General features: G+C 40.5%; 2 protein-coding genes across 2 annotated transcripts in view; one reads left to right on the top strand and one right to left on the bottom strand.

Annotated features, from left to right (window-relative positions):
• Positions 1-11,585, bottom strand: part of KIF15 (kinesin family member 15) — a 63,559-nt gene extending 51,974 nt beyond the window's left edge. The window contains exons 1-5 of the mRNA XM_023726202.1: positions 11,420-11,585; positions 8,203-8,279; positions 6,687-6,724; positions 3,572-3,669; positions 2,275-2,454 (exon numbers count right to left, since the gene is read on the bottom strand). Coding sequence (XP_023581970.1) covers positions 2,275-2,454; positions 3,572-3,669; positions 6,687-6,724; positions 8,203-8,279; positions 11,420-11,434 — 408 coding nt within the window. The 5' untranslated portion in view covers positions 11,435-11,585. The remainder of the gene's footprint in view (positions 1-2,274; positions 2,455-3,571; positions 3,670-6,686; positions 6,725-8,202; positions 8,280-11,419) is intronic.
• Positions 11,586-18,124: 6,539 nt separating this feature from the next.
• On the top strand, positions 18,125-25,631 carry KIAA1143 (KIAA1143 ortholog). Its single transcript, XM_004368446.2, has 3 exons — positions 18,125-18,271; positions 23,275-23,419; positions 24,327-25,631. Exons 1-3 carry the CDS (start codon positions 18,164-18,166, stop codon positions 24,539-24,541), a joined length of 468 nt encoding a protein of 155 aa, XP_004368503.1. The 5' UTR covers positions 18,125-18,163; the 3' UTR covers positions 24,542-25,631.
• The last annotated feature ends 377 nt before the right edge of the window (positions 25,632-26,008 follow it).

Raw genomic sequence — 26,008 nt, 5'->3', positions numbered from 1 at the left:
TAATATGTTGTGGGGTTGTTAACCAATGTCATAAAACAACATGTGTACTACTGTTTCATGAGAAACTATTTGTTCTGTAAGCCTTCACCTGAAGTACAACAAAATTAAAAAAAAAAAAAATCAAAATACAAACATACAAAGAAAAAAAAAACTACTCAGTGACTGTTCTTGGATATAGTTAAGATGTTAATTCTCCCCAAATCTATAGATTCACCACAATCCCACTCAAAATCCCAGCAGGCTTTTTGTAGATATTGACAAGCTGATGCTAAAATTTATATGAAAATACAAAGGATCAAGAATAAACAAAACAATTGTTAAAAGGAACAAAGTTGGAGGAACTACCCTACCTGATCTCAAGACTTACTACTCAGCAACAAGCTACAATAATCAAGACAGTTTTGTATTTGCAAGAAGGTAGGTTGATCAATGGAACAGAATACAGTCCGGAATAGACTCACATCTACACAGTCAATTAATTTTCAACAAAAGTGCAAAGGCAATCTAACCGGAAAAAAAATTTTTTTTCAACAAATGGTGCTGCATGCTGGATCAACTAGATATCTCTTTGAAAAAACTGAGCACTGACCCCTACTTCTCAACATACCCAAAAATGAACTTGAAATGGATCATAAGCCTAAACGTAAAATGAAAAGCTCTCCAACTTCTAAAACATAGAAAAAAATATTTGTGACATTGGGGTAGGTAAAGTTTTAGACAGAATACGAAAACTATAAAAGAAAAGATGGATAAACTGGACTTCACCAAAATTTAAAACTTGCTTTCCAAAGGATACCGTTAAGAAAATGAAAAGACAAGTCATAAACTGGGAGAAAATATTCATAACACATATATCAGACAAAGGACTTGTATCCAGAATTCATAAAGAACTCTTACAACTCAATAATAAGATAACCCAATTAAGATACGGGAAAAAGATGATTTGAATGAATACTTCATAAATATGCACGAATCAGCAACAAGCACATGAAAAGATACCCAGTCATCAGGGAAATGCAAATTAAAATCATAACGAGATTTCCACTACACACCTATTAGAATGGCTAAAACTAAAAAAGACTGACTGCACCAAGTGTTAGCGAAGATGCGGAGGAATGGGAATTCTCATCTACTGTTAGTGGGAATGAAAAATGATACAATCATGTTGGAAAACAGTTGGACAGTTTCTTAAAAGGTTAAACATAAACCTTTCATATTACCAAGCCATTCCACATTTAGGAATTTACCAAAGAGAAGTGAAAATATACGGGCAAACAATGACTTATAAAATTGAAAATTTGAATTCAAATTGAATATTTGATGATATTAAAGAATTACATTTAAATTTTTTTTAAGTGTGACAATGGTATTGTTGTTCTTTTTTTCTTTAAAAAAGAATCTTTATGTCTGAGATACATACTGAAATATTTACAGAAGCATTGATATTATATATGGAATGTGCTTCAAAATAATACAGAGTAGGAAAGTAAGTGGGGATGTAAATGAAACAAGATTGCCAGGAGCTGATGTGCACGAGTCCACGTCTACTCTGCCGCTACCTACTATACTGTATTTTTACGTTCTCTATAATAGAATTTTTAAAAGTCTGCTTTACTTAATATTGCTTCTTACTGACAGAGTCTTGACTGATGTTCTTTTTGCCCTTCATTGGTTCCTCCAGACAAGGCACAATCCCTTTTATTTGAGTAGTTTTACTGGAAAAATCTCTTAATACAGATAGTGAGGCTCATTAGGCCCCTTTAACCTCCCCCTCCACACACACCTGTAAGAACTTACTTTAGCCAAGCCTTACAGCCTTGCTGCCCAACGTCAAGGCCTAAGGATGGTGCTTTCGCCCAAATCAGTAACATGTATCCTATTTTAGGCCAAGAAGACAAATAAAGCAACATTCACACCTAAACACACTATAGTGAAAATACAGAACACCAAAGACAAAGAGAAATCTTAAATACAGACAGAGAGAAGTCAGATCACTAGAAACAAACTACAATTAGTATGACAGTGGACAGAAGACTATGGAAAAATATCTTCAAAGTACTGGGAGAAAAAAACTGTTAGCCCAGAATAGTATAACCCGGCAAAATGATCTTTCAAGAACAAAGAAAAAATAAAGACAATTCCAAATAAACAAAACACAGTAATTAGAATCAACAGATTTTTCCAGTGACCTGCAGAATGGTTTTCACTCTTTTAAGATCAAGGTGCTTTCACAGCATGCCACATCGAGGCATCAAAGAGCTCAAGGCAGAGTACCTGATAGGCTTCAGCAGCTGAGGTTACCACTTGCTCCACTGCTCCAACAACAAAGACTCCCTTCTTGATATGCTCCCTTAAATACAGTCCAGCTGATGCAGAATCCAATAGGTCATATATCTGCTCGTTGTAGATTTCAATAAAGGAACACTTACAAAGGAAACTCATTCCAGCCCCAGCCTGTAAAAGAGAAGCTTTGCTTAGATATATTATTTTCACCTCTATTTTTCATGAGAGCTAATCTTTCACTTGCCTCATAAGGTGTATATTTCCTACAGTATTACCCTTTAACACAATATAAAACACTTAAAAGTTAGCTTTAAAAAAAAATCTAGATAACTAGTTTCAACACATTACATTTTAAGGAAGCATGAAACCAACATTCTCGGAGCCTGAGAGGTTTCCAAAGGTGCCTCAGAACCACCACACGGAGATGGCAATCAGGTAGTCTACTTGAGCAATTCCACTTTTTGTCTATCTTATATCCTAGCCTTCCTCGTAAAGTTTTATTTGAAGCAAGTATTATGTTCTTTAAAAGACTGAAAATAATTTTAAAAGCCTCTCTATAGGATTTCTAACTAGACTTGTGTGATGCTAAACTTAAATTACTTCACTGGTATTCAATGTGTGTGTCAAACTGCAACGGTTATGGAGAGAGAGTTCCTGCAAAGGAGGAAATGGTAAACCTATGTTATGTGTCAATTTCCTTGACAGACAAATGATAGAGCACATAACACTCATGGCCGTTCAGCAGGAAGCACAGTCTGAGAATGGCCAAACTGGGAGTCAATGGAAGAGGGACAACCACATCCTCAGGATGACAGAGCCACACCACACTTGGAGCAAGGGGATCTTGGTCAGGTGGTAGCACATGCTGCAAAGGAGGTAAGGACAGGCCTGTCACTACTGGATACTGTGAGTATGTAGCAAGTCATCTGTGAGCCCAGGTACAGGTAGGTGGTGGAGCTTAGTGTACCTGCTTTCCTCAGTGGAGATTTTTATACTTTCTCTCCTCTGAAATCCAACAGCCTAAGAAGCACTACTTTCTTCTTTTTTTAAACCAGCAATCTAGGTTAAAGGATGATGCATCTTTTATCATCTAAAAGCCCAATTAAAATTGAAAATGAAAAAACTTAATGTTATCCTAGGAATTGAAGCTTTTTTTTAACAACACTATCTTATCCACAATGGAGAGTGCCACCCATTCCCCTCCGTGTACCACAAGCTAATTATTAGTAACTAATTACTCAGAACTAAACATTTCATAAAACCACTTTATTTTTACAGTGAGTTTTACCTTCTCTTTTTCACGATCAATTAAGAAAAACAAATATTCAAAACTTCGTGGGATTACTCCTCTCAGGTTATGAGAAAAATTATCAGATTCAGATGGTCCTAAAAAAAAGTTAAAAAAAAAAAAAAAAAACTGTTCATTTTTATTCTATTTTAGGAGTCCTTTAAAATGGCAACACAAAAGGCAATTTATACAGAAACAAGGTGACACACTGTATAATCAGTTTCCTATTTATGCTCCGAAATGAGTTAAATTTAGGCCTGTGAGAGATACATAATAGCACCTGCCTATCAATGGGACTAAGGGAAAGGCCCACAACCACCACCAACCAATTTAAAAAGTAGGTGCTGTTTGATAAACAAAAAAAACCCAGCTAGGAATCAAGCTTGAAATTTTTTCTACTGCCAGGTACCAAAATCAACAGAAATGTCAAATAATTGTATTTTATTTACTACATACGATATTCAGTTCTGACAGGTAGCACAGGCTGATCTTGCTCTGGGCTGAGGCCCTACACTGGCTGTGTCACCATAAGCTAATCTCTCATAAGCTTCAGAGTTCCCAACTATAAAATGGGGATAATAATGGTAATAACTACCTCACAGGGCTGTTGGAAAGGATTGACTGAGAGCATAAAAGTAAAGTGCTTAGAGCAGTGCCATTGAATCAACTCCGACTCATGATGACCCTATCAGTGTCAGAGTAGAACTGTGCTCCACAGGGTTTTCAATGGCAGCTTTTTTGGAAGTAGATCACCAGGCCTTTCTTCCAAGGTGCCTCTGGGTGGGTTCGAACCGCCAACCTCTTTTCAATTAGTAGCCAAGCGTGTTAACTGTTTACACTACCCAGGGACTCTCTTAAAACACATTAAGTACTAAAAATTAGTATTAGCTTAGATGAAATAAAATCAGAGTTGAGAAGAATCATCAGATGACTGTTTCTCAGTGTGAATCAAGTGTTGAAAAATGTAATTCCTTTTCTTAAAAAAAAAAAAAAAAAAATCCTTCACATCACTCAGAATAAAATCCAAAATCCTCACCAAGGCCTATCAGACCCTATATGACCTGGTCCCAGGCTACAGCTCCTGCTTCCCTTCCTCCTAGCCCCTTATCCAAAAACTCCACTCTAACCAAGTCGTTCCTGAATACTCTTTAGCAAACTCCCACTTCGGAGCCTGTGCATTTGCTGTCCCTTTGCCTGAAGATTCTTCTCCCAGATATCCTCAGGCTCACCGTCATTTCCTTTAGTATTCTCTTCAAATGTTATCTCCTGAGACCTTTCCTGAATCACCTACCTAAAATGGTACCCTTTGCCTGCTCTTTTCCATTCCCTCACACTGCTTTATTTTTCTTCATAGCACTTATTACTTCTAGTATAATTATTAAATATTTAATTGATTTTTAACTGTACATCTTCCCCTAAGAATATAAGCTCCATGAGAGCTTGGACAGTGCCTTGCACTCAAGTAGACCATAGATGCCTTGAAGAGTGCTTGTTGGTACCTTGGAGGTACTTAATTATTTGTTGTTATAACCTTAGAGAGGGAAGACCTTTCTTATTACAACTTACAATTCCACAGCCATAAGAAAAACAAAATCAGAAGAACTCTGAAATTCAACCACGTAAGAATAAAAAATCTAGCACAGGGAAAAGCCTCAAGTCAAAAGAAAAATGAAAAACCTAGAGAAAAACCTATAACCTATATCATAAACAAAGGGCTATTCTCCCTATTATATAAAGAATCTCCACAAATCAGTAAGAAAAAAAGGCTACTTTTAAAAATGGGAAAGAAACTAGACGGGGCATTTCACAGAGAGGCTATCCAAATATCCAATAAACATTGTCATTAGACGTCAGAGAAGTACAAATTAAATATACAATGAGATAATACTACACATGCTCTGGAATGGCTAAAATTTTAAACACTGATAATACCAAACGTGGGAGAGGATGTGGAGCAACCGGAACTTCCATATACTGCTGGAACCACTTGGGAAAACTGTTTGGCAGTATCTACTAAACCTGAATATACATATACCTTATGGCCCAGCAGTTTCACTCCTAGGTATATATATACCTAATAGAAATGAGCATCAAAAGACACACAGACACATACAAAAAGAAATTCACAGCAGCACTAGTCATATGGTCCCAAACTGGAAATAATCCAAATGTCCATCAACAGCAGAATGGAAAATCTGTAATACATGCATACAATAGTATATTATGCAACAACGGAAATAAACTACTACTATATGCAGCACAGGAGCCTTGGTGGCGCAATGGTTAAGCGCTTGGCTGTCAACTGAAAGGTCGGTGCTTTGAATCCACCAGCCGCTCCTCGGGAGAAAGATGTGGCAGTCTGCTTCCACAAAGATTACAGCTTTGAAAACCCCATGGGGCGGTTCTACTCTGTCCTATAGGGTTGTTATGTGTTGAACTGACTCGATGGCACACAACAACAACAACGTATGCAATGTAAGAAGCCCTGGTGGTGCAATGGTTAAGCACTCAGCTGCTAACCGAAAGGCTGGCAGTTAGAATCCACCCAGCAGCTCCACGGAAGAAAAGACCTGGTGATCTGCTCCCATAAGATTACAATCTAGAAAATCCTATGGGCAGTTCTACTCTGTCACGTGGGGTTGCTATGAACTGGAATCAACTCAACAGCACCTAACAACAACAAAATATGCAACATGAATGAATGTCATAAACTTAACATCTAGAGAAAGGAGCCAGAAACAAGAGTATATACTGTGTAATTTCATTTGTAGGACGTTCAAGATTAAGCAAAACTAATGATGATAGAAGTCAGTAACGGATACTTCAAGGGACAGGGTGGGGTAGTTACTGACTAGGAAACTTGATTTGGGTAGTGATTACATAGGTGTATAAACACGTAAAAATTCACTAAAGTCTTGAGTTGGGGAACATGTCTACAAGCAGGATTGATACACAGCTACAAAGGAACTAGAAATTTTGCAGAAGCCTGGGAAATATCCCTAATTTTATTGGGTCAACATTATATATAGAAATTATGCCTTCCCTCCAAAGATGTATCTTGTTGCTATTATCCGAAAAAGAGCAAACCAGCAAATGTTAACTTTAATTTACTCACCCATCATAGTAAATGTTTTCCCTGAGCCAGTCTGTCCACTGGAAAAAAGAAATTTTACATGTTATTTTTACACATAAAATCAGAAGACTGCTCTATTTTAATATGGTCTACTACTGTATAAATTCTCCCCCCAAAAGCTTATGTTCTGTCTTTTCTTAAATTATAGACAGTAAAAAATTAATGATCCGCCTAGTCTCCCTCCAATCCAACCCCTAATAGCTCACCACTGTTAACTGTCCGGTAATGCTTCCAGATTATACAAACACACCCGTCAGAGTTTTCATTTAATTTTTATTTATGAAAACTAGGATCATGCTCCTCATACTATTCTGCAACCTGTTTTTTCCCTTAATTTTAGCTCAGCTATCTAAGTAAATAGAGATCTACCTCATTATTTTTAATAGTTACATAATATTCTTTATCTTTTTTCTTTTTTTAATTTTATTTATTTTCTTGTTATTTTTGTTGAGAATATACATAGCAAAACATACACCAATTCAACAGTTTCTACATGTATAATTCAGTGACACTGATTACATTCTCTGAGTCGTGCACACAGTGCTTTTGCAGTCTCCAGTTTATATTTCAACACTAAATCTGTAGCTCCTTGGAAACACTACAGGGGCAGTTTACTCTGTCCTATAGGACACAGTCAGTTGCTTTGAGTCGGAACTGACTCAAAAGCAATGGGTTTGGTTTTTTTGGTTTATATGAGACGATAACATTAGGGGAAGCTGGGTGAAGAGTATATGGGAACTCTCTGTACTATCTTTGTAACTTTTCAATAAATCTCAAGTTATTCCAAAATTAAAAGTTTATTAATTTAAAATATCTGCAGTACAGAAAAATGAAGACTATATCTAGATATACATACACACACACACACACACACACACACACACATATTATGAATGATTAAATGATTAAAGTTACCAATTCAAAACGTGGTAAAAACCTACCTCACATATACTTTCATACTTCTTGATAAGCACTATGGTAGGCAGATAATGGCGCCCCAAATATGTCCACGTCCTATCCCCAAAAGCTGTGATTATGTTACCTTACATGGAAAAAGGGAGTTTGCTGATGTGATTAAGGTTAAGGACCTTGAGAGGGGAGGGTATCCTGGCTTATTCAGGTGGACCCAATCTAACCACACAAGTCCTCAAAAGTGGAGAACGTTTTCCAGCTAAGTCAGAAGAAGGATCAGACGTGCAACCTTGCTGACTTTGAAGACAGAAGAAGGGGACTATGAGCCAAGGAACGTGGGTGGGAAGCTAGAGAAAACAAGAAAACAGATCCTCTCCTAGTGCTTCCAGAAAGGAACAAAGCCCTGCTGACACACTGATTTTAGCTCTGTGAGGCCTGTGTTGAACTTCTGACCTACAAACTCTAAGATAATAAATGTGTGTTGTTTCAAGCCACTAAGTTTGTGATAATTTGTTACAGCAGCCATAGGAAACGAATACAGCACTTACTATTGTACGTTTGTGTAACGGCAGAGTCAGCTACTTACTATGCAAAGATGGTACCATTATAACCACTCATGCAAGACTCCACAATGCTTTTGGCCACAGTTGAGAACACAGACTCCTATAAATGTAAGCACCAAACATGTTAATGTTTCAGAAAAACGAGAACATTTTTTCCTAAGTTACATTCTACAATACAAAAAATGAAAACTGTGTTTAGATTTTTAACACTTGTGTTAAAGTAACAGGAAAATTACACATACTATAGAAAAATGGCTAATACATCTAAGATGATGAAACTTTAAACATAATTATATCCATTAATCTCCTATACAGACAATTATAGATTTAAAGTTCACATCTAGACTTTATACAGAATTTTGTATAGTATATTGCACGCAAATAATATACTGGTATTAGCATAAAATACATAACCTTACATTTTCTTCAGTAATTTTCTTAGGCGCTTGTACTAAATACACCCAGTCCTAATGAGGAACACCAAAGTCACAAGGAAAGCATTAGCCCAAGAGACAGAAAGGGCCACATAAACTGGAGACTGCAACAGCCTGAGACCAGAAGAACTAGATGGTGCCCAGCTACCACCAATGATCACCCTGATGGGGAACACAACAGAGTCCCTGTTGGAGCAGGAGAAAAGAAGGGTGCAGAACTCAAATTCTAGTAAAAAGACCAGACTTAATGGTCTGACTGAGACTGGAGGAACCCCAGAGAGCATGGCCCCTGGACTCTCTGTCATCCCAGCACTAAAACCATTCCCGAAGCCAACTCTTCAGTCAAAGGTTAGATTGGACTATGGGACATAAAATGATACTCGTGAAGAGTGTGCTTCTTAGCTCAAGTAGATACATAAGACTAAATGGACAGCTCCTGTCCAGAGGTGAGATGAGAAGGCAGAGAGGGTCAGGAGCTGGTTGAACGTACACAGGAAACCAGGGGTGCAAAGGAGGAACGTGCTCTCACAGTATAGGGAGAGCAATTAGGGTCATATAACATGTGTATAAAGTTTTGTATGAGAGACTTACTTGAACTGTAAACTTTCACTTAAAGTACAATAAAATGAAATTAAAATAAATACACCCACTCCTCACTCAGCAACATGGTTAGGTTCCAAAGACCAGGTCGTTATGCGAAAATCAGCGTCATTCGAAAATGGAGGATTTTTTTTTGTTTTCAGACCATCCATTTGTCCGATTTTTTTTAATTTACAAAATATAATCATAGAAATAATAACAGTTACGATTTACTGATGTGCTCATCACTTCGACAAGTCCAGTTATGGTTTATTCCTCTGAGGAGAAGGAGGCTTGGAGGAAACAAAGCTGGATAAAGCCAGCTTGTGAGTGGAGGGCCCATGGCTTAACCACTTCCCTTTTCTCCTGTGCTGGGTCAGAGCTTCCCTCACAGAGCTGCCTCCAGGGCTCTACTCCCACCCTTGCACTCCCATTAGCCCTGTGTTCACGATCCAGAGCCTGCTCTGCCCTCCGAGCTTGGGGCTTCCTTCAAGGGTGGTGGAAGCCTGGCTGTGCACTGGGTGGAGGCTTCAGGCCCAGTTCGGCTCACTTTGGAATGTCATTAAACTCGCACACATTTCTTCCAAACACCTACTCCAGTGCTTCTTTCTTTCCTCCCTTCCCACCTGACAGCAATTTTGAGCTGTACGGCTTCAGGCCGTATAGGAGCTGGGAACCCAAAACAGGCACCCGCTGGCTCGGTGCTGCCTGTGCGTCCCCCCAGTGGACATGGTCACAGAGGAGGCCACCTCAAGCAGCGGATGGATGTGGCGCCCCGACCGGCAGGAAGGAGCAGAGGACACGGGACAGCACGGCTCAGCTTCCTGGAGGTCGCCAGGAGACTCTCCTCAAGGGAGGCCACGCTCAGCAGCTGTTGCTGCCATGCCTGCTGCCTCGTTAATACGAAAAACAGTCAGAAAATAGATTTTTTACTATTGTCGTAAATGCAAAATGTCGGATAATGATACAGTAAGTGAGGAGTAGGTATAATCAGTATGTGATTTTTAATTTTCATTTTTACATATAAGTAGACACAGCCTTATCAACCATGCAAGAATCCTAGACCTATGTGTCCAATACAGTAGCCATGAGCTAAATGTGACTATTAAGGTCCTGAAATGTGGCTTGTTCAAATTGACACGGGCTATTAAAAGAAAAGTCCTTGGGGAGCACAAATGGTTTGAGCTTGGCTACTGACCAAAAGGTTGGCAGTTTGAATTCACCCAGTGGCGCTGCTGAAGAAAGGCCTGGTAATCTACTTCCATAAATCACTGCAAACCCTATACAGCACAGTTCTACTCTGATACATATGGGTTCACCATGAGTCAGAGTTGACTCAATGGCAACAGTTTTATGAGTGTAAAATAAACACCAGATTTTGAACACTGAGTATGACAAAAGGAATGGAAAATCTCATTAATTTGTTTTACATTGATTACATGTTGAAATGATATCTTGAATATACTGTTGTTAGGTGCCATTGAGTCAAGTTGTTCTGTTATAAACAAGGTCGCCATGAATCAGAGCCAACCTGATGACAACTAACAACAACTAGAAAATTTTAACTTATGTATGTGGCTCACTCTATATTTCTATTGGCCAGCATTGCCTTAAATGAAAAGAAAAAATATCTAAAGTTCTAAAATGTCTCAACAAAAATATTCAGATTCATCAGGGAACAATCTAGATGCGTGATGTCCAATACAGTCATATTTCAAGTTTTCAATAGCCATATGTGGCAATGCATCTGAGGAAGTGAATTTATTTAATTTTAATTAAACTCATATAGCTACGTGGCTAGAGGCCACTGTATTGAACAACACAGACACAGAACATTTCCATCATTGCAGAAAGTTCTATTGGATAGTGCTGACTAGATTTTAACTAAATTGTCCTTAATTAGAAAAGCAGTTATTGACATCATAGTAATCCTAAATCTATCACTCTCTTCAAACTAGGCAGCTTAACACTAGTTATCAATCATCCAAGTAGCTCTGAAAAGTACATCCTCACTAATCTCCATCAATGCATGAAAAGGTGAAGAAAAGCAGGTTTGTGTTATTCTGATACAAAGTTTCATGAAGGAAGAAGAAAGCTATTTAATTAGATTAAAAATGTTTTAAGGAAAGTTTGAACCTCCTTATCTGAGATCTACCAGAAATGAAATCCTACAAATAAAAGCTTATACGTTCCAAGTGAAAAGTTAAGTTTCCAAAATCATCAGTACCTGAGTGATGTTCATGTCTGCAACATGATCAAAGGTGAAGGTCTTGGGCTCAGGATTGGAGTGCAGCCGGAGAGTGGTGGAGGAGAGCACAGATAAGCATAAGCTTTGCTCTCCCTCAGCTGATCCAGGACCCTCTGCAGGCGGACGAACTCGCACAAAAACTTTGATGGCATCACCTTCATTACTAAAGATAAAAAATGTAAAAACTAAGTTTACTGGAGAAAAGAAAACAAAAAGGATCTAAGTCTTCTACCACCTGTAATGTTTCTATACCGAAAGTTTCCCCAACAAAACCCCAGATCTGCCCCATTTACATTTACCTCTCTAGAAAGGGCCTCCCATGACCCACACCCTTTACTGATTTACTTCCCAACAGGCATCTTCACAATCTTTTACTGTGTCAAGGGGAGTTCATTTCAAGCTCTAAGCACTGCTTGTCTCTCAATTTCTTCTTAGCAGCAACAATAAAAAAAAAGTCATGTCAAGGGAGAGTTAGGCTACTGATTCCATCTTTCAGCATGAAAGTGAGAGGGCAGGGGAAGGATGTGTTTTTCTCAGATTTCCAGTTAGCACAGGACTAGGTTTAATTTTGAAACAAGTACCCCCTACTATAATAAATGATTATTTTAGGAATATTATCTAATTCTTTGGGAAGGAGCCCGGTGGTGCAATGGTTAAGCTCTAGGCTGCTAACCAAAAGGTTGGCAGTTTGAACCAACCCAGTGGCTCTGGGGGAGAAAAGACCTGGCGATCTGCTCCCATAAAGATTACAGCTTAGAAAACTCTGTGGGGCAGTTCTACACTGTCATATAGGGTCGCTATGAGTCAGAGTCGACTCAACAGCACCCAACAACAACAATTCTTTGGGGGCTCATCAATAAAAGCCTGTCCTTACCTTGTTTGGTTAGACTGCGTATTTGTCATACTGCGTAACTCAGCTAGAAAATAAGACAAGAAATCATTAAAGTTGTTTAAAATTCCATTCTTATATAGCCTGCTCCTCAGTTGTTGATCCCTCCATCTCAGCCTCCTCTGCTCCCTGACACCTTGACAGTGGAGGACTCCAGGGCTCAGGCCTCGATCCTCTCTTCTAACCACACCGTTACTGACGGCATCCCATCTCAGGGTTTTAAATGTTACCCATATGCTGATGACTCCCAAATTTAACCCTTCTCCCTGGACCGCTCTCCTGACCCCCAGACTCTTATATCTAATTGCCTACTTGACATCCCCAGTTGGATGTCTGATAGGCAATGTTTCAAATTTACTGTGTCTAAAAGTGAGCTTTTGATCACCCCTTTGTCCCAAATGTGCTTCTCCATCTCAGTTAATGAAGACTCTATCTTTCCAATTGCTCAGGCCAAAAATCTTGAAGTCATCCCCGACCCCCTTCTTACTCACACTTCATATCCAATATGTCAACAATTCCTTCGGCTCAATCTTTAGAATACATCCAGAATCCTACAACTTTTTGCCAAAACCACTGTTACTATCCTGGATCAAAGCCAGCAACAACTCTTACTTGGGTTATTTCAACAGGGTCCCTGCTTCTCTCACTCCCCCTACCCTGACCCCATCTAATCTCAACCCAGCAGTCAGAATGGTTCTGCTTAAAAAAAAAAAAAAAGTCAGATATGAGTACTAGATGCATGTATGATCCTGTATTGAATTTGGGTCTGGGTAAAAACAGCTATAAAATACATTACTGGGACATTTGACAAATGTAAAACATGGACAACAGTACTATATTAATGTAAAATTTCTTGATTTTGATAGTTGCAATGTGATTAGTTAAGATAATATGCTTGTTCTGGGAAATTACACACTGAAGAATTTAGTGGTAAAGGTATACAATATCCCCAATTTACTCTCAAATGGTTTAGAAAAAAATAATATGCATGCATATATTTTAAATATATCTACATACATATACGTTATATAGAGAAAGAGTGACAGAATAGGGAAGAGAGAGAGAGAATGATAAAACAAATGTGGCAAAATGTAAACTGGTTAATATAAGCTGTTGTTAGCTGCCATTAAGTCGATTTCGACTCATGGTGGCCCCACAGGTGCAGAGTAGAACTGCTCCACAGGGGTTTTCATGGCTGTGATCTTCTAGAAGCAGACTGCCAGGTCTGTCTTCTGAGGCACCTCTGGGTGGGTTGGAACTGCCAAGCTTAATATGGGTAAAGGGTATTATACAAGAATTCCTTGTACGATTCTTGCATTTTTTCCCATAAGTTTAAATTATAGCAAAATAAAAAGTTACTAAAATAAATATACATACATGTGGACATGTGTGTGTCATAGCAAGTCACCCTGTTCAAAACACTGCTGTGGCTTTCCATCTCATTCAGAGTAAAAGGCAAAATCCTTACAATAGCCTACGTGACCCTATATGATCTGGTGTAACCATCCACCCTGTGCGCCACCCTTATACCCCCTCCTTCCGCCGCCCCCCCCCACCTCCACAATTCATTTCCTGCTCCACAACTTACTCCACTCCAGCCAAACTGGATTTCTTGCTTTTCCTTGAACATGCCACATTTCAGTACCTTTGTACTTCCTGTAGCTTCTGCCTAGAACATTCCTTCAATTTCTTTAGGTATTTATTCAAATATCACCTTCTCAATAAGATATTCCATAACCATCCGCTACATGACACAATAGCATATCTTCCCTCCCACCCCCCCCGCATCACTCTTACTCCCTTTCCACAGCCCTATTTTCCTACAAACAAATTTATTATCGTTGCCATCATAATATATATTAATTTGTTTATCCTCTGGCGCTCCCAAACAGACTATAAGGCATTATCTAGAGCAATGCCTGACACTTAGTAAGCACTCAACAAACATCTGTGGATGAATAAATATTAGGACAACAGTAAAAAAGGACTTAATTTCTGTTCTGCTCATAGCATAAGAGCTTAAAGCAAAAAACTACCATAATACAACTCAATTTCTGGAGACCATCATTCCAGCTGTACCCTCAAGTAAATGAATGTCTGTGAAGCAGGAAATAAACCACACATCGCCCAGTCCCCACCTGCCCTGCACAATCCCCTCCCCCTCAAGAATTCTGGCAGCAAAGAAACCATTTCTCTATACTTTTAGCAAAATAATAATAATAAATGAGAAGACCCAAAGATACAATAGGAAAGCTTTCACGTTAGTAAAGATGAGGTCTGGTACTTATAAAAAGCTGGAGAAAGAAGAAAATTAGCATTAGAATAGAGAGCATGGGCAGAGCTCCGTATATGTCCCAACAGTCGAAAAGGTCGGTGCCAAATAGAAACACAGGCTGAAGTCAGACAGGCACTTGGGTGGTGTTTTGGAGGTCTCATGGGGAGGAAGGGTCAGAACAGGCACCTAAATCTCAGCCATCCTTCAAGATCATGGACAATGCTAAAGGCAGTCAGTGAACGCAGTCCAGCTCTTTATTCTATACAAATGATGGCATCCCTTTCACCATCATTTACAACCATGAATCCTCTAGATGACAGCAAAAGATAGCACAATTTTACAAATGCTTTAAGGTTCAGGCCACCCCTGCATGCCAGCACTAGTAATAGTGGAACCAGGATGTGAGTGGCTAGGTAGGAGTGTAGCACAAAGAGATGACACTAAAACGTGCAGCAGTTATAACCTTTCTTTATGTTAATAGGACTCATTTCAGTCTTCTTTCTTTTTATGCTGCCTCAGACACAGACTGTTTTGATCTCTATTCTGGAGTAAAACCATAATTCATTAGAGCCAGGCTTTCCTTACTATTACAGTTCCACTGATTGATTCTACGTACAGAACTAAAGGATTAGTTTATTTCAGACCAGCCCTCCTACCTGAGAGCAACTAGAAACGCTGACAAAATACAGAAAACATCTATCGGAAGGCACTGGAGACCTACCAAGGCAGTAAGGAAATGTGGGGCCAAAATCCAAGAGAGGACGGGAACCCAAAAACGTGAGCCCAGCATTTGAGCTCCTTTTCTCCTCAAAGGGATGGCTGATTCTAAAAACTGCAGCTAAGAGGCTGAGAGAAACAAAAATTGAGGTTCAGAGCCCTGGTAAATGCTCCAGGCTTTCAAATGGGAGACCAAAAGACTACACCCTAGGAATAAAGATGAACCACAAACAGGCTTCTACTTTCAGCCACAATGTTGTAACAGGAGCTGGATTTACCCTTCTGTCCTAAATAACTGGGAAACTAGACAAAATATATGCAACAAGTTTTCTGACAACAGGCAGCAAAGTAAAGTGATCCTGAGGTAAGGGGAGCAAAACCAGTGTGCCCTTCAATTGCCCAGTTTCACCAGCTTAACTGCCTCGAGTTTCCAGGCCCCAGTGCAGGGAGGTGAGCCTCAACAGAGCTTGGTGGTCTCACTGAGTTGAGGAGAAAGAGATGATTCAGAGTTCAGGGAAGCTGAGGCAGCTAGCATTTGTAGGGTAAAATACCAGAGAAGTTCACAGAGAAAGGACTCCTCAAATGATTGGATGAATACTAATCTGCACATGTGTGCAATTTTTCTGTAAATCTAAAATTATTCCAGAATAAAAAGTTTCTTTAAAAAAAAAAAAAAAGGAAGCAAAGTTAATAAGCCAATAGTGGAGATAAAATGCCATTAAAAACTACACAGAGGTAGACAGTTCTAGCATTATTCTTAACTGAGATATGAGAAGACTGAATCACAGAGAAATGCTAGGATTTGAACTCAGGCATTCTGGATCCAGAGTTCATACTCTCAACCAAGTCATTATGCTCCAGGAATTGACAGAATACCAACTGAGATGTTTCAACAAACAGATGCAATGCTGGAAGCACCCACTCCTCTATGCCAAGAGATTTGGAAGATAGCTATCTGGCCAACCAACTGGAAGGGATCCATAGATCTATATTTGTGCCCATTCCAAAGAAAGGTGATCCGATGGAATGCAGAAATTATCAAACAATAAACATCATTAATATTACACCAAAGTAAAATTATGCTAAAGACAATTTAAAAACGGTTGCAGCAGTCCATTGACAGGGAACTGCTAGAAATTCAAGCTGGATTCAGAAGAGGACATTGAACAAGGGATATCACTGCTGATTTCAGATGGATCTTGGCTGAAAGCAGAAATTACCAGAAAGATGTTTACCTGTGTTTTATCAACTATGCAAAGGCATTCAATTGTGTGGATCATAACAAATTACGGATAACATTGCCAAGAATGGGAATTACAGAACACTTAATTGTGCTCATGAGGAAACTGTATATAGACCAACAGACATCAATTTGAACAGAACAAGGGGATACTGCATGGTTTAAAATCAAGAAAGGTGTGTGTCAGGGTTGTATCCTTTCACCACACTTAATCTGTATGCTGAGCAAATAATCTGAGAAGCTGAACTACATGAAGAATGGGACATCAGGATTGGAGGAAGACTCATTAACAACCTACATTACACAGATGACCCAACCTTGCTTGCTGAAAATGAAGAGGACTTGAAGCACTTACTGATGAAGATCAAAGACTACGGCATTCAGTATGGATTGATTATATCTCGACATAAAGAAAAAAAATCCTCACAAATGCACCAATAAGCAATATCATGACAAAGGGGGAAAAGATTGCAGTTGTCAAGAATTTCAGTTTGCTTGGATCCACAATCAATGCCCATGGAAGCAGCAGTCAAGAAATCAAACGACGCATTGCATTGGGCAAATCTGCAGCCAAAGACCTTTAACTTTAAAGTGTTAAAAAGCAAAGATGTCACTTTAAGGACTAAGGTGCGCCTGACCCAAGCCATGGTGTCTTCAATTGTCTTGTATGCATGCTAAAGCTGAACAATGAATAAGGAAGACTTAAGAATCGATGCCTTTGAATTATGGTGTTGGCAAAGAATACTGAATAGACCATGGACTGCCATAAGAACGAACAAATATGTTTTGGAAGAAGTACAGCCAGAATGCTCCTTAGAAGCGACGATGGCTTGGGCATGTTATCAGAAGGGACCAGTCCCTGGAGAAGGACATCATGCTTGGTAAAACAGAGGGTCAGCGAAAAGAGGAAGACCCTCCGGGAGACTGATTGACTCAGTGACTGCAACAATGGGCTCAAACATAACGATTGTGAGGATGGCGCAGGACGGGGCAGTGTTTCGTTCTGTTGGACATGGGGTCGCTATGAGTCGGAAGCGACTGACGGCACCGAACAACAATAACATGCTCATCCCCAGCGCCTAGAACAGCGCCTGGCTCGTAGCATGCGCCCAATACACAGATGGAAGTGATGTGAGCTGTTCCATCAGTGTATTGTCTCTGAGGGGCAGAGAGATTCCAAACACCCCTCGTCGCTCAGTCACCCCGCGCCCTTCACACACAGCAGGGAACCTTCCGAGCAGCAGCGGGGCGAACCGTCCTTTTGCAACTGTATTCGGGGGTGGGGACGGGGTCACGAAGCGGGAGCTCTGTACTTACTTTTGCAGCCGGGCGCCATGGCACCCACGCTCCCGGATCCTGATCCAGATACCTCCTCAGCCGATGCCTCCGCCTCCAGCCGCGCCGCGCGCCGAGAGTCCGCCCAGTCAAGATGGCCGCGAATTTGAATTTGGCGCTCAGGTCAGACGTTGACGCCAGCACTGAGGTCGCCTTGTAGCCCGGCTTCCGCCCTAGGGGGCGGGCCTCGTGTGACGTCACGGTGAAGCGCCGTCTCCTACGAACGTCATAAGTCAGGGCTGTGAGTTTGTTGTCCCCGAGACCGCCATGAGCAAGCGGAATCAGGTGTCGTACGTGCGGCCGGCCGAGCCGGCGTTCTTGGCCCGCTTCAAGGAGCGCGTTGGCTACAGGGAAGGGCCTACCTTAGAGACCAAGGTAAGCCCCAGCTAGCCGCGTTACCCGGGAAACCGCGGCCCATCCCACCACTTCCGGCTTCTGCCTTGACTTGGAAGCTGGGTAGTAACCGGACCCTCCCCTCACCCACGCCCGGCTCCCAAAATTGTTTTCCAAAAATTCCTTTTCAGACAACCAGTTCTTTTGCGCACAGGAAGATCTTTGTCGTTTTCGGAGCGTTGCTGTGTTCTTAAAAATGATCTGATGCAGGTAAAGCGCGTGGTCCTTGGTAGATTGGTTAAGAAATAATCACTTTGCTGCCTTTTCGTTCTCACTTGCTTACTTCAAAACTTCTGAGGTAGCAGGGTGGATAGTGCGTCGTCTCCGTTTTTCAGATAAGGAAACTTGAGGCCACTGTATCAAAGAACTCGATGTCCTAGGACTCGAGTCAAGCATGTTGGTAGGAAGGCCCTGGATCTAGCCCTATGCTTTGTTACCAGAAAAGTAAGCCTGAGAAAGAGTGGATCTGAGTCAAACCGTGAATATCCTAGATCGGAATAGAAGAAAATTTCAGGAAAGAACCACACTTGACTAGTTTAGGGATGGGGGTCTGTGGGAATCAACTTCTGAGTCCTCACAGACTTTCACCCTAACAGATTCACACCAAAACCTGCGCTTCATCTCTCAGTAGTTAGAGACCATTATGCTTAGGGGATGTCTGGAGAAGTAATTTATTTTATACTCCCTGTCTAGCACTTACACTAAGATCCAGCCTTCAAGTCTCTTAAAGCATAGAAGAGACCAGATAGACTCACTTGAAATTATTCAACCCAGTGAATATGTGCTAAACCAAGGCACTGTGCCAGGCTCTGAAAGGACAAAGAGATGGATTTCAAAAATGCCATACTCTAACACCTTCCGGCCCAGCCTCTTTCCTACTTTCACAGGTCACCACCCCTGTGAAGCCCTTCGAATCTCCCCCAGTTACTCCTTCTCTGTTCTTCTCTTCACTTTGTCCATATCTCATCTATAATACTCATCATTTTGCATTGCAACTACTTGCTGTCCTGTGTATCTCCACCACTAGACCGAACTTTACGTTAGTACCTTAATCCTCTGTACTTTCCCAGTACAAAACACAGTGCCTGGCACCAAGTAGTGATAGATCAGTTACATTGGTTGGATGACTGTGCTTGTAACAGTTAAGGCTTCATGGAGGAGTGAATATTTAGATTGGATTTTGAGCATAGATAGGTTAGGAGGTAGAGATGGGAACAGCATGGGTAGAGGGGTAGAGGTGATGACTGCATTTAGAGGTGAAAGAGGGACTAATGGAAATGAAGTGTGGTATGTTTACAGTATTTATCATTATTCCTAAACATTTGTTACATTGTTTTATTCAGTAGGCAACAAGGAGCCATTTTTGAGTGGTGATAACATGATCAGGGAGTGACTGCTCCCCGGTATCAAAAACTGCCATGATGCCAAAGAGGATGAGGTTTGAGAAAAGAGGAATACATTCAGCAGTGAGAATATGAGACCTAACTTTCCAGTTTGCTTCAGGTCCTGGTGATGATTATGTACCCATAGTTAACACCTTGAAGATTACAGCGTGGAATACTGTCTTAGGAGCACACTGGGGGAAAACACTTTCCAGTCAATATCAGTGATTTAGGTTGACTAATTTAATCAAGAGGTTTTTCTTTAGAGCAGTACCTATGTTCCTGTATTTGAGTGACCAACTTCATCCTTAATCGGTTTGACTATATAATTAGCATTCTGGTGAACTATTAACAAAAAGAAAAGAGTTTCATGGGGAATCATTATATAATTGAGGTAAATGATCTTACCTTCTTGAGAGATAATTCAGGAATAGCTTTGAACAGTCTTCAGTGGTTCTTGCCACTGTTACTTAGACTGTTTCTCTTGCTTGTCTAGTTTAAAAAAAAACAGAAGAGAATCAAAATTACGATTTTCAGTGTAGTGAACACCAGGAATTATTTTACTTCACTTTTCCATTTCCTTGGCTAAAAATACTAATTACCTACTTGTTTGTGATCATTTATTGGAAGCTTTCAAAGAAAAATAGGCAGAAACTGATTTTCTTAGTTATCTAGTGCTGTTATAACAGAAATACTACAAGTTGATGGCTTTAACAAACAGAAATTTATTCTATTGTGGTTTAAGAGGCTAGAAGTTCAAATTTAGTGTGCCAGCTCTAGGGGAAGGCTTTCTCTCTGTGTTGCCTCTGGGGGAAGGTCCTTGTCGCCTTTCAACATCTGTGGGTGCAGCTTTCCTTGGAAACCTCCATGTGTCTTGGCATCAATCTTCCCCTGGGTCTAGGAGGTTCTCGGGTCCAAAGGACGTGCTCTGCTCCTGGCTCTTCTTTCTTTGTGGTAGTAGGTCCCTCTCTGCTCACTTCTCTCTCATTTTATCTCTTGTAAGATAAAAGGTGATGCAGGCTACACCCGGGGGAATCTCCCCTTACATGGAATCAGGGCTGTGACTTGAATTAAGGATATTGGCATCCCACTCTAATCCCCTTAAAACTGATTGGCTGGTCACATCAGATCACATCGTAGGGGATGATTACATCATTACATAACTGCCAGATTGCATCATTACCTAACTGCGAAACCACTAAGAATCATGGCCCAGCCAAGTTGACACATATTTTTGGGGGGCACAATTCAGTCCATGGCTCTGATGAATAATTAGTGCATTAACATGGATATCATTAAAGACCACCATCCATCTGTCAGTTTGTCATGCTCTGGTGGCTTGTGTGTTGCTATGATGCTGGAAGCTATGCCACTGGTATTTCAAATACCAGCAGGGTCACCCATGCTGGACAGGTTTCAGTGGCGCTTCCAGACTAAGACAGATTAGGAGGAAAGGCCTAGCGATGTACTTCTGAAAATTAGCCGATGAAAACCATATGGATCACGACAGAAAATTGTCCAACTCACTGGCTTTGGACATGTTATCAGGAGGGATCAATAGCTAGAGGGTGCCATCGTGTTTGGTGAAGTAGAGGGCCAATGAGGGCAAGGGAGACCCTTGGTGAGATGGATTTGCACAATAGCCACGATGATGGACTCAACCATACTGGCTATTATAAGGATGACGCAGGACTGGGCAGTGTTTTGTTCTGTTGTTCGAAACAGGTCTCCATGAGTAGGAGTCAACTCAGTGGCAGCTGATGACAGTAACATTAGAGTGATCGAGCAGACTTGGAAATTTGGGGTATAGACAAAATGGGTGGATGTGCTTGTGAGTAATTTGCCAGGGCTTTAGATAGTTCGTCAGTTTTCATCACTATTGGTCTTTTGTGAATAGATCACCAAATATTTTTGTTGAGTTTCTGCTGTGTGCCAGGCTCTGTGCCCTAGATACAGAGATGAAACACATTGTACCCTCTTGAAGGAGCTCACCTAGTAGACATAGAAAGACATTTATAAAACAGTGTGATGCTTGTCACTTAGGAGCTATGCACAGTGTAAGAAAGAAGAGGAGGTGAGGTCAGGCAAGCACTCCTAGAGGATCTAAGTCTTGAAGGCAGCTTGAGTAGGAGTTGGCCAGGACCAGTTTAGGCACTGGGAACTTGTTCAGAGACCAGGGAGCAAAAGAGCTAATATGGTCATAGATGCCAAGTACTCAAATCTGGCTGGAGTCTAGAGGCCATGAGAGAGTGGTGGAGGATAAGTTGTGGTTGTAGGCTGGGGCTAGATCACTCAGGGCTTTGTTGCCCTGTTTAGGAGACAAGGAAGGCTCTGTGAGAGGTGGAGTAATAGAAAGTATTGGAATAATGTATGAAAATTTTTGGTATGCATGCCTTTGAACCCAGCAATTTCACTTCTAGGATTTTATCTTACATATAAGGTCACAAAAGTGAACAAAAATATGTTCAAGAATTTTTTGTAGTAGAAAAAGCTGGAAACGACCGAATTTTTTATTTACAAAGCACTGGTGGACAAATAAGGAGCCCTGGTGGTGCAGTGGTTAAAGCACTTGGCTGCTAACCGAAAGGTTAGTGGTTTGAACCCACCAGCCACTCCACGGGAAAAGATGTAGCAGTCTGCTTCCATAAAGATTACAGCCTTGGAAACTATGGGGTAGTTCTACTCTGTCCTATAGGGTCGCTATGAGTCGGAATCAACTTGACAGCAACGGGTTTGGTTTGGTTTGGTTTGGGTGGACAAATAAATCATGATACAACCATATATATAATTAAATACCATTGTTTTTTAAAAATCAGATAATCCTATATGTATCTCAAGTATATGAAAAGATATTTTTTAAGTAAAAAGTTGGGGGAGTGGGACTTTTATGGTATGTAATTTGTTTTTTAATCTGAGCCAGTTGGCAGACAGTTACCATTTGTTACATATGTATAGTGAGTACATGGTTTCTGTTATGTTATTCTCTATACTTTTTTATATTCAAGAAATTTCATCATTTAAACTAATAAGGAAAAGAAAGGAAAGCAAGTCAGGAGTAGTCTCCTATTTGTACACAAAATGTTTCATATGCCTACATGTTTGTATACCTGTAGAAAACAGCTGAAAGGATGCCCACCAAACTGGGGCTGCTGGAAGGGAGAAGGGTTGAGCATAGGTGGGAGAAAGAGTACTATTTATTTGTTGCTTTATGAACTTTGCTGCTGGTTATTTTTTGTCTAACTTTGAGAAGAGATGGAGGTGACAGGGTTGGTGAGGAGCAGGGAGGACCCACCTGGTTAACCACTGCTCCATGTAGGCTGGGAATGATGGCGGCTTATGAAGCGGAGTCCCCACAGTGGAACTTGCAGGCTGGGGTGCTGCTGAGATGGAAATGAATCCACTGGACGGGCACCCAGAGTGACTGGCAGTGGGCCTGTTTCCTCATATGGGGAGGTTACGCTTTTGGGAGTTACTTGAAAATTCATTGCCAAACACATATTTATTCAATAAAGTTACCGCTGTCACTTTTGTAATCGCAGTTTCTCACAGAGCCAGTGGGTCGTGTTTGGGTCAAGGTCAGACTGTGTTTGTTCTTTCTCCTAGAGAATCCAGCCTCAGCTCCCAGACGAAGATGGTGATCACAGCGACAAAGAAGATGAACAGCCCCAGGTGGTGGTTTTAAAAGAAGGAGATTTGTCAGTTGAAGAAGTCATGAAAATTAAAGCAGAGATAAAGGCAGCCAAAGCGGGTATGTCTGAGAGAAGTCTGGTTTTTCTAAGTTTAAGGATCCTGGAGTATGAAATGGCTTTATTTATGCAGTGGTATGATATGTTAGGAGCACAGGGTTTGAAGAGGACAATCCTAGTTTTAAACCTTGGCTTTGACACTTAATAGATTAGATGTATGATCTTGAGCACGTTATTTCACCTCAGGCTTAGTTTCCTCATCAGCAAAGTAGAGGCAATCATTGTACCACCTCATTGGATTGTTAGGTGGATCGAGTGTGAATTTAAGTTAAAAGCATCCTTTTAAAAAAAATAAGGTGGTTTAGTTTGCAGACCAGTCAACAGAGTTCTCTAATAAGTATCTGAAGTGTGGTTTTTTATTATTGCTAAACATGTATTACATTGTTTTAGGCAGAAATGCTGGAGTTCCAAACAGTCACTTTTCAGAGTACTTATAAAATACAACCTGATTGTAATTAGCTGGGTACTGACAAAAGTATGGAATACTTCAGTGGGTTTTTATTGAGTGACTGCATGTCTTGTGGGGCATATAGCTAGAGGCAGTGGAGAAAACCAGACTGAGTTGACTCCAAGACATCCTTAACACAATATGAGATGTTCTTGCCATTTGACTTGCCAATAAAGGCAAATTATATATAAAGGGAAAGGAGTCCTTGGGTGGTGCAAATGGTTAACATGCTTAGCTGCTAACCAGAAGGTTGGAGGTTGGAGTCCTCCCAGAGGTACCTGGGAAAAAAGGCCTGGCAATCTACTTCAGAAAAATTTAGCCGTTGAAAACCCTATGGAGTACAGTTCTATTCTGACACACATTGGGTCGCCATGAATTGGAATCTACTCAACAGCAACTGGCTTTACAAAAGCAAAATGGTGCAAAGGGAAGAAAGTTCTTTAATTTCGTTTCTGCTGCAGATGAAGAACCAGCTCCAACCGATGGAAGAATCATGTATCGGAAACCAGTCAAGCGTCCCTCTGATGAAAAATATTCAGGCTTAACAGCAAGCTCAAAAAAGAAGAAGACAAATGAAGATGAAGTACATAAGCAGGAGTCTTTTAAAAAGAACTCACAAAAGCAAATCAAAAATAGTAGCCTCCTTTCTTTTGGCAATGAAGATGAAAATGAATAATTGTACATATTTTGGACTTAGTCTCCTTTGAGAGTTTATGGGATGTTTTTTAAAATAACATTTTTTCCTATTATAAAACTTTGTTGATTTCGCGTCAGTTCTCAGACTCGAAATGCCAACCATATAGACGTTACAATTAATATTTTGTTATTTCTCATATGTGGGTATGTGTGTATGTAAATTATATTTTTTAAAACAAAATTGAAATTGTATCTGTTCTGTGTCCAGCTTCTCACTTAACATTATAAGCATTTTCCCAGGTCAGTAAAATTTAAAAACCTGACATTAATAGCTATAGAGGATTTCATAATTAAATGGATCACCTTAATTCTTCCTCATTAGTGAACCTCACTTTAGGTGGGAGGGATGATAATGTGCCTAGTTAAAAATACCTCCCCAGCTCTTGCTAGGGGAAGTCATGTGACTCAGCTCTGGGGAGTTAAGAGATACAAGCTGACAAAACTAGTGGTGTTTTGATTTCAAGGACAGACTTTGCAAGCACGAACTTTTGTCCTCTCATCATCCTGCTTGGAACATGGATGGGAAACCTAGAAGGGCCAGAGCCATTTTCAGGCATAAAAAAAGCAGCTCCTTGCTCTGGGTGGTACAGTGGAAGGACTTGTAGAGCTTGGGTCCCCGATGGTGTGCCTCATGGGGCTGCTGACCAGCTGTGGACTGCCGACCTCTGGAACTCTTGATACGTGAGCAGACTAATCATCCTGCTTAAGTCTCTGTCAGCTTTCTGTTACATGCAGCCAAATGCAGTCCTAACTGATACAGCAGTTATAGTAAAACAGTTCAGAAATGCTTTTGCAGAAATCTTTGAGTACATTTCTGATGATTTCCCTTAGAATAAATTACTAGAAGCAGAATTACTGGATCAAAGCATATGAATAGTTTTAAAGCTATTAATGCTTACTGTCAAATGGCTTTCTAGAGAGGTTACCTAAAATTTACTTACTACCATCTACCTTAGTCATCTAGTGCTGCTATATCATCAGAAATACCACAAGTGGATGGCTTTAACAAAGAGAAATTTATTTCTTCGCAGTCAGGTAGGCTAAAAGTCCAAATTCAGGGCATCGAATCCAGGGGAAGGTTTCTCTCTCATCAGTGTTCCCCAGGACTAGGAGCTTCTCCACACAGGGACCCTGGGTCCAAAGGACACGCTCTGCTTCTGGCCCTGCTTTCTTGATGGTATGAGGTCCCCCTGTCTCTTTGCTCACTTCTCTCTTTTATATCCCAAGAGATTGTCTCAGGACACAATCCAATCTTGTAAATTGAGTCCTGCCTCACTAACACAACTGCAGCCCATCCTCCCTCATTAACATCACAGAGGCAGGATTTCTAACATACAAGAAAATCACACAATACCAGGAATCATGGCCCAGCCAAATAGACACATTTTTTGGGGGACATAATTCAATCCCATGACACCATCTATGAGAGCCCATTTCACCTCAACCA

The sequence above is a fragment of the Trichechus manatus genome, unplaced genomic scaffold (assembly GCF_000243295.1).
Source record: "Trichechus manatus latirostris isolate Lorelei unplaced genomic scaffold, TriManLat1.0 scaffold00001, whole genome shotgun sequence".
Taxonomy (NCBI): Eukaryota; Metazoa; Chordata; class Mammalia; order Sirenia; family Trichechidae; genus Trichechus; species Trichechus manatus.
The sequence above is the reverse complement of the archived record's forward strand: the minus strand, read 5'-3'. Positions and strand labels throughout refer to the sequence as shown.

Bases quoted from the DNA above. Each gene is read 5' to 3' on its own strand.
- KIAA1143 (XM_004368446.2), top strand. From the start codon at position 18,164: ATGAGCAAGCGGAATCAGGTGTCGTACGTGCGGCCGGCCGAGCCGGCG. The intron at 18,272-23,274 runs GTAAGCCCCAGC...TCTTTCTCCTAG, and splicing joins GGCCTACCTTAGAGACCAAG to AGAATCCAGCCTCAGCTCCC. The intron at 23,420-24,326 runs GTATGTCTGAGA...TTTCTGCTGCAG, and splicing joins GATAAAGGCAGCCAAAGCGG to ATGAAGAACCAGCTCCAACC.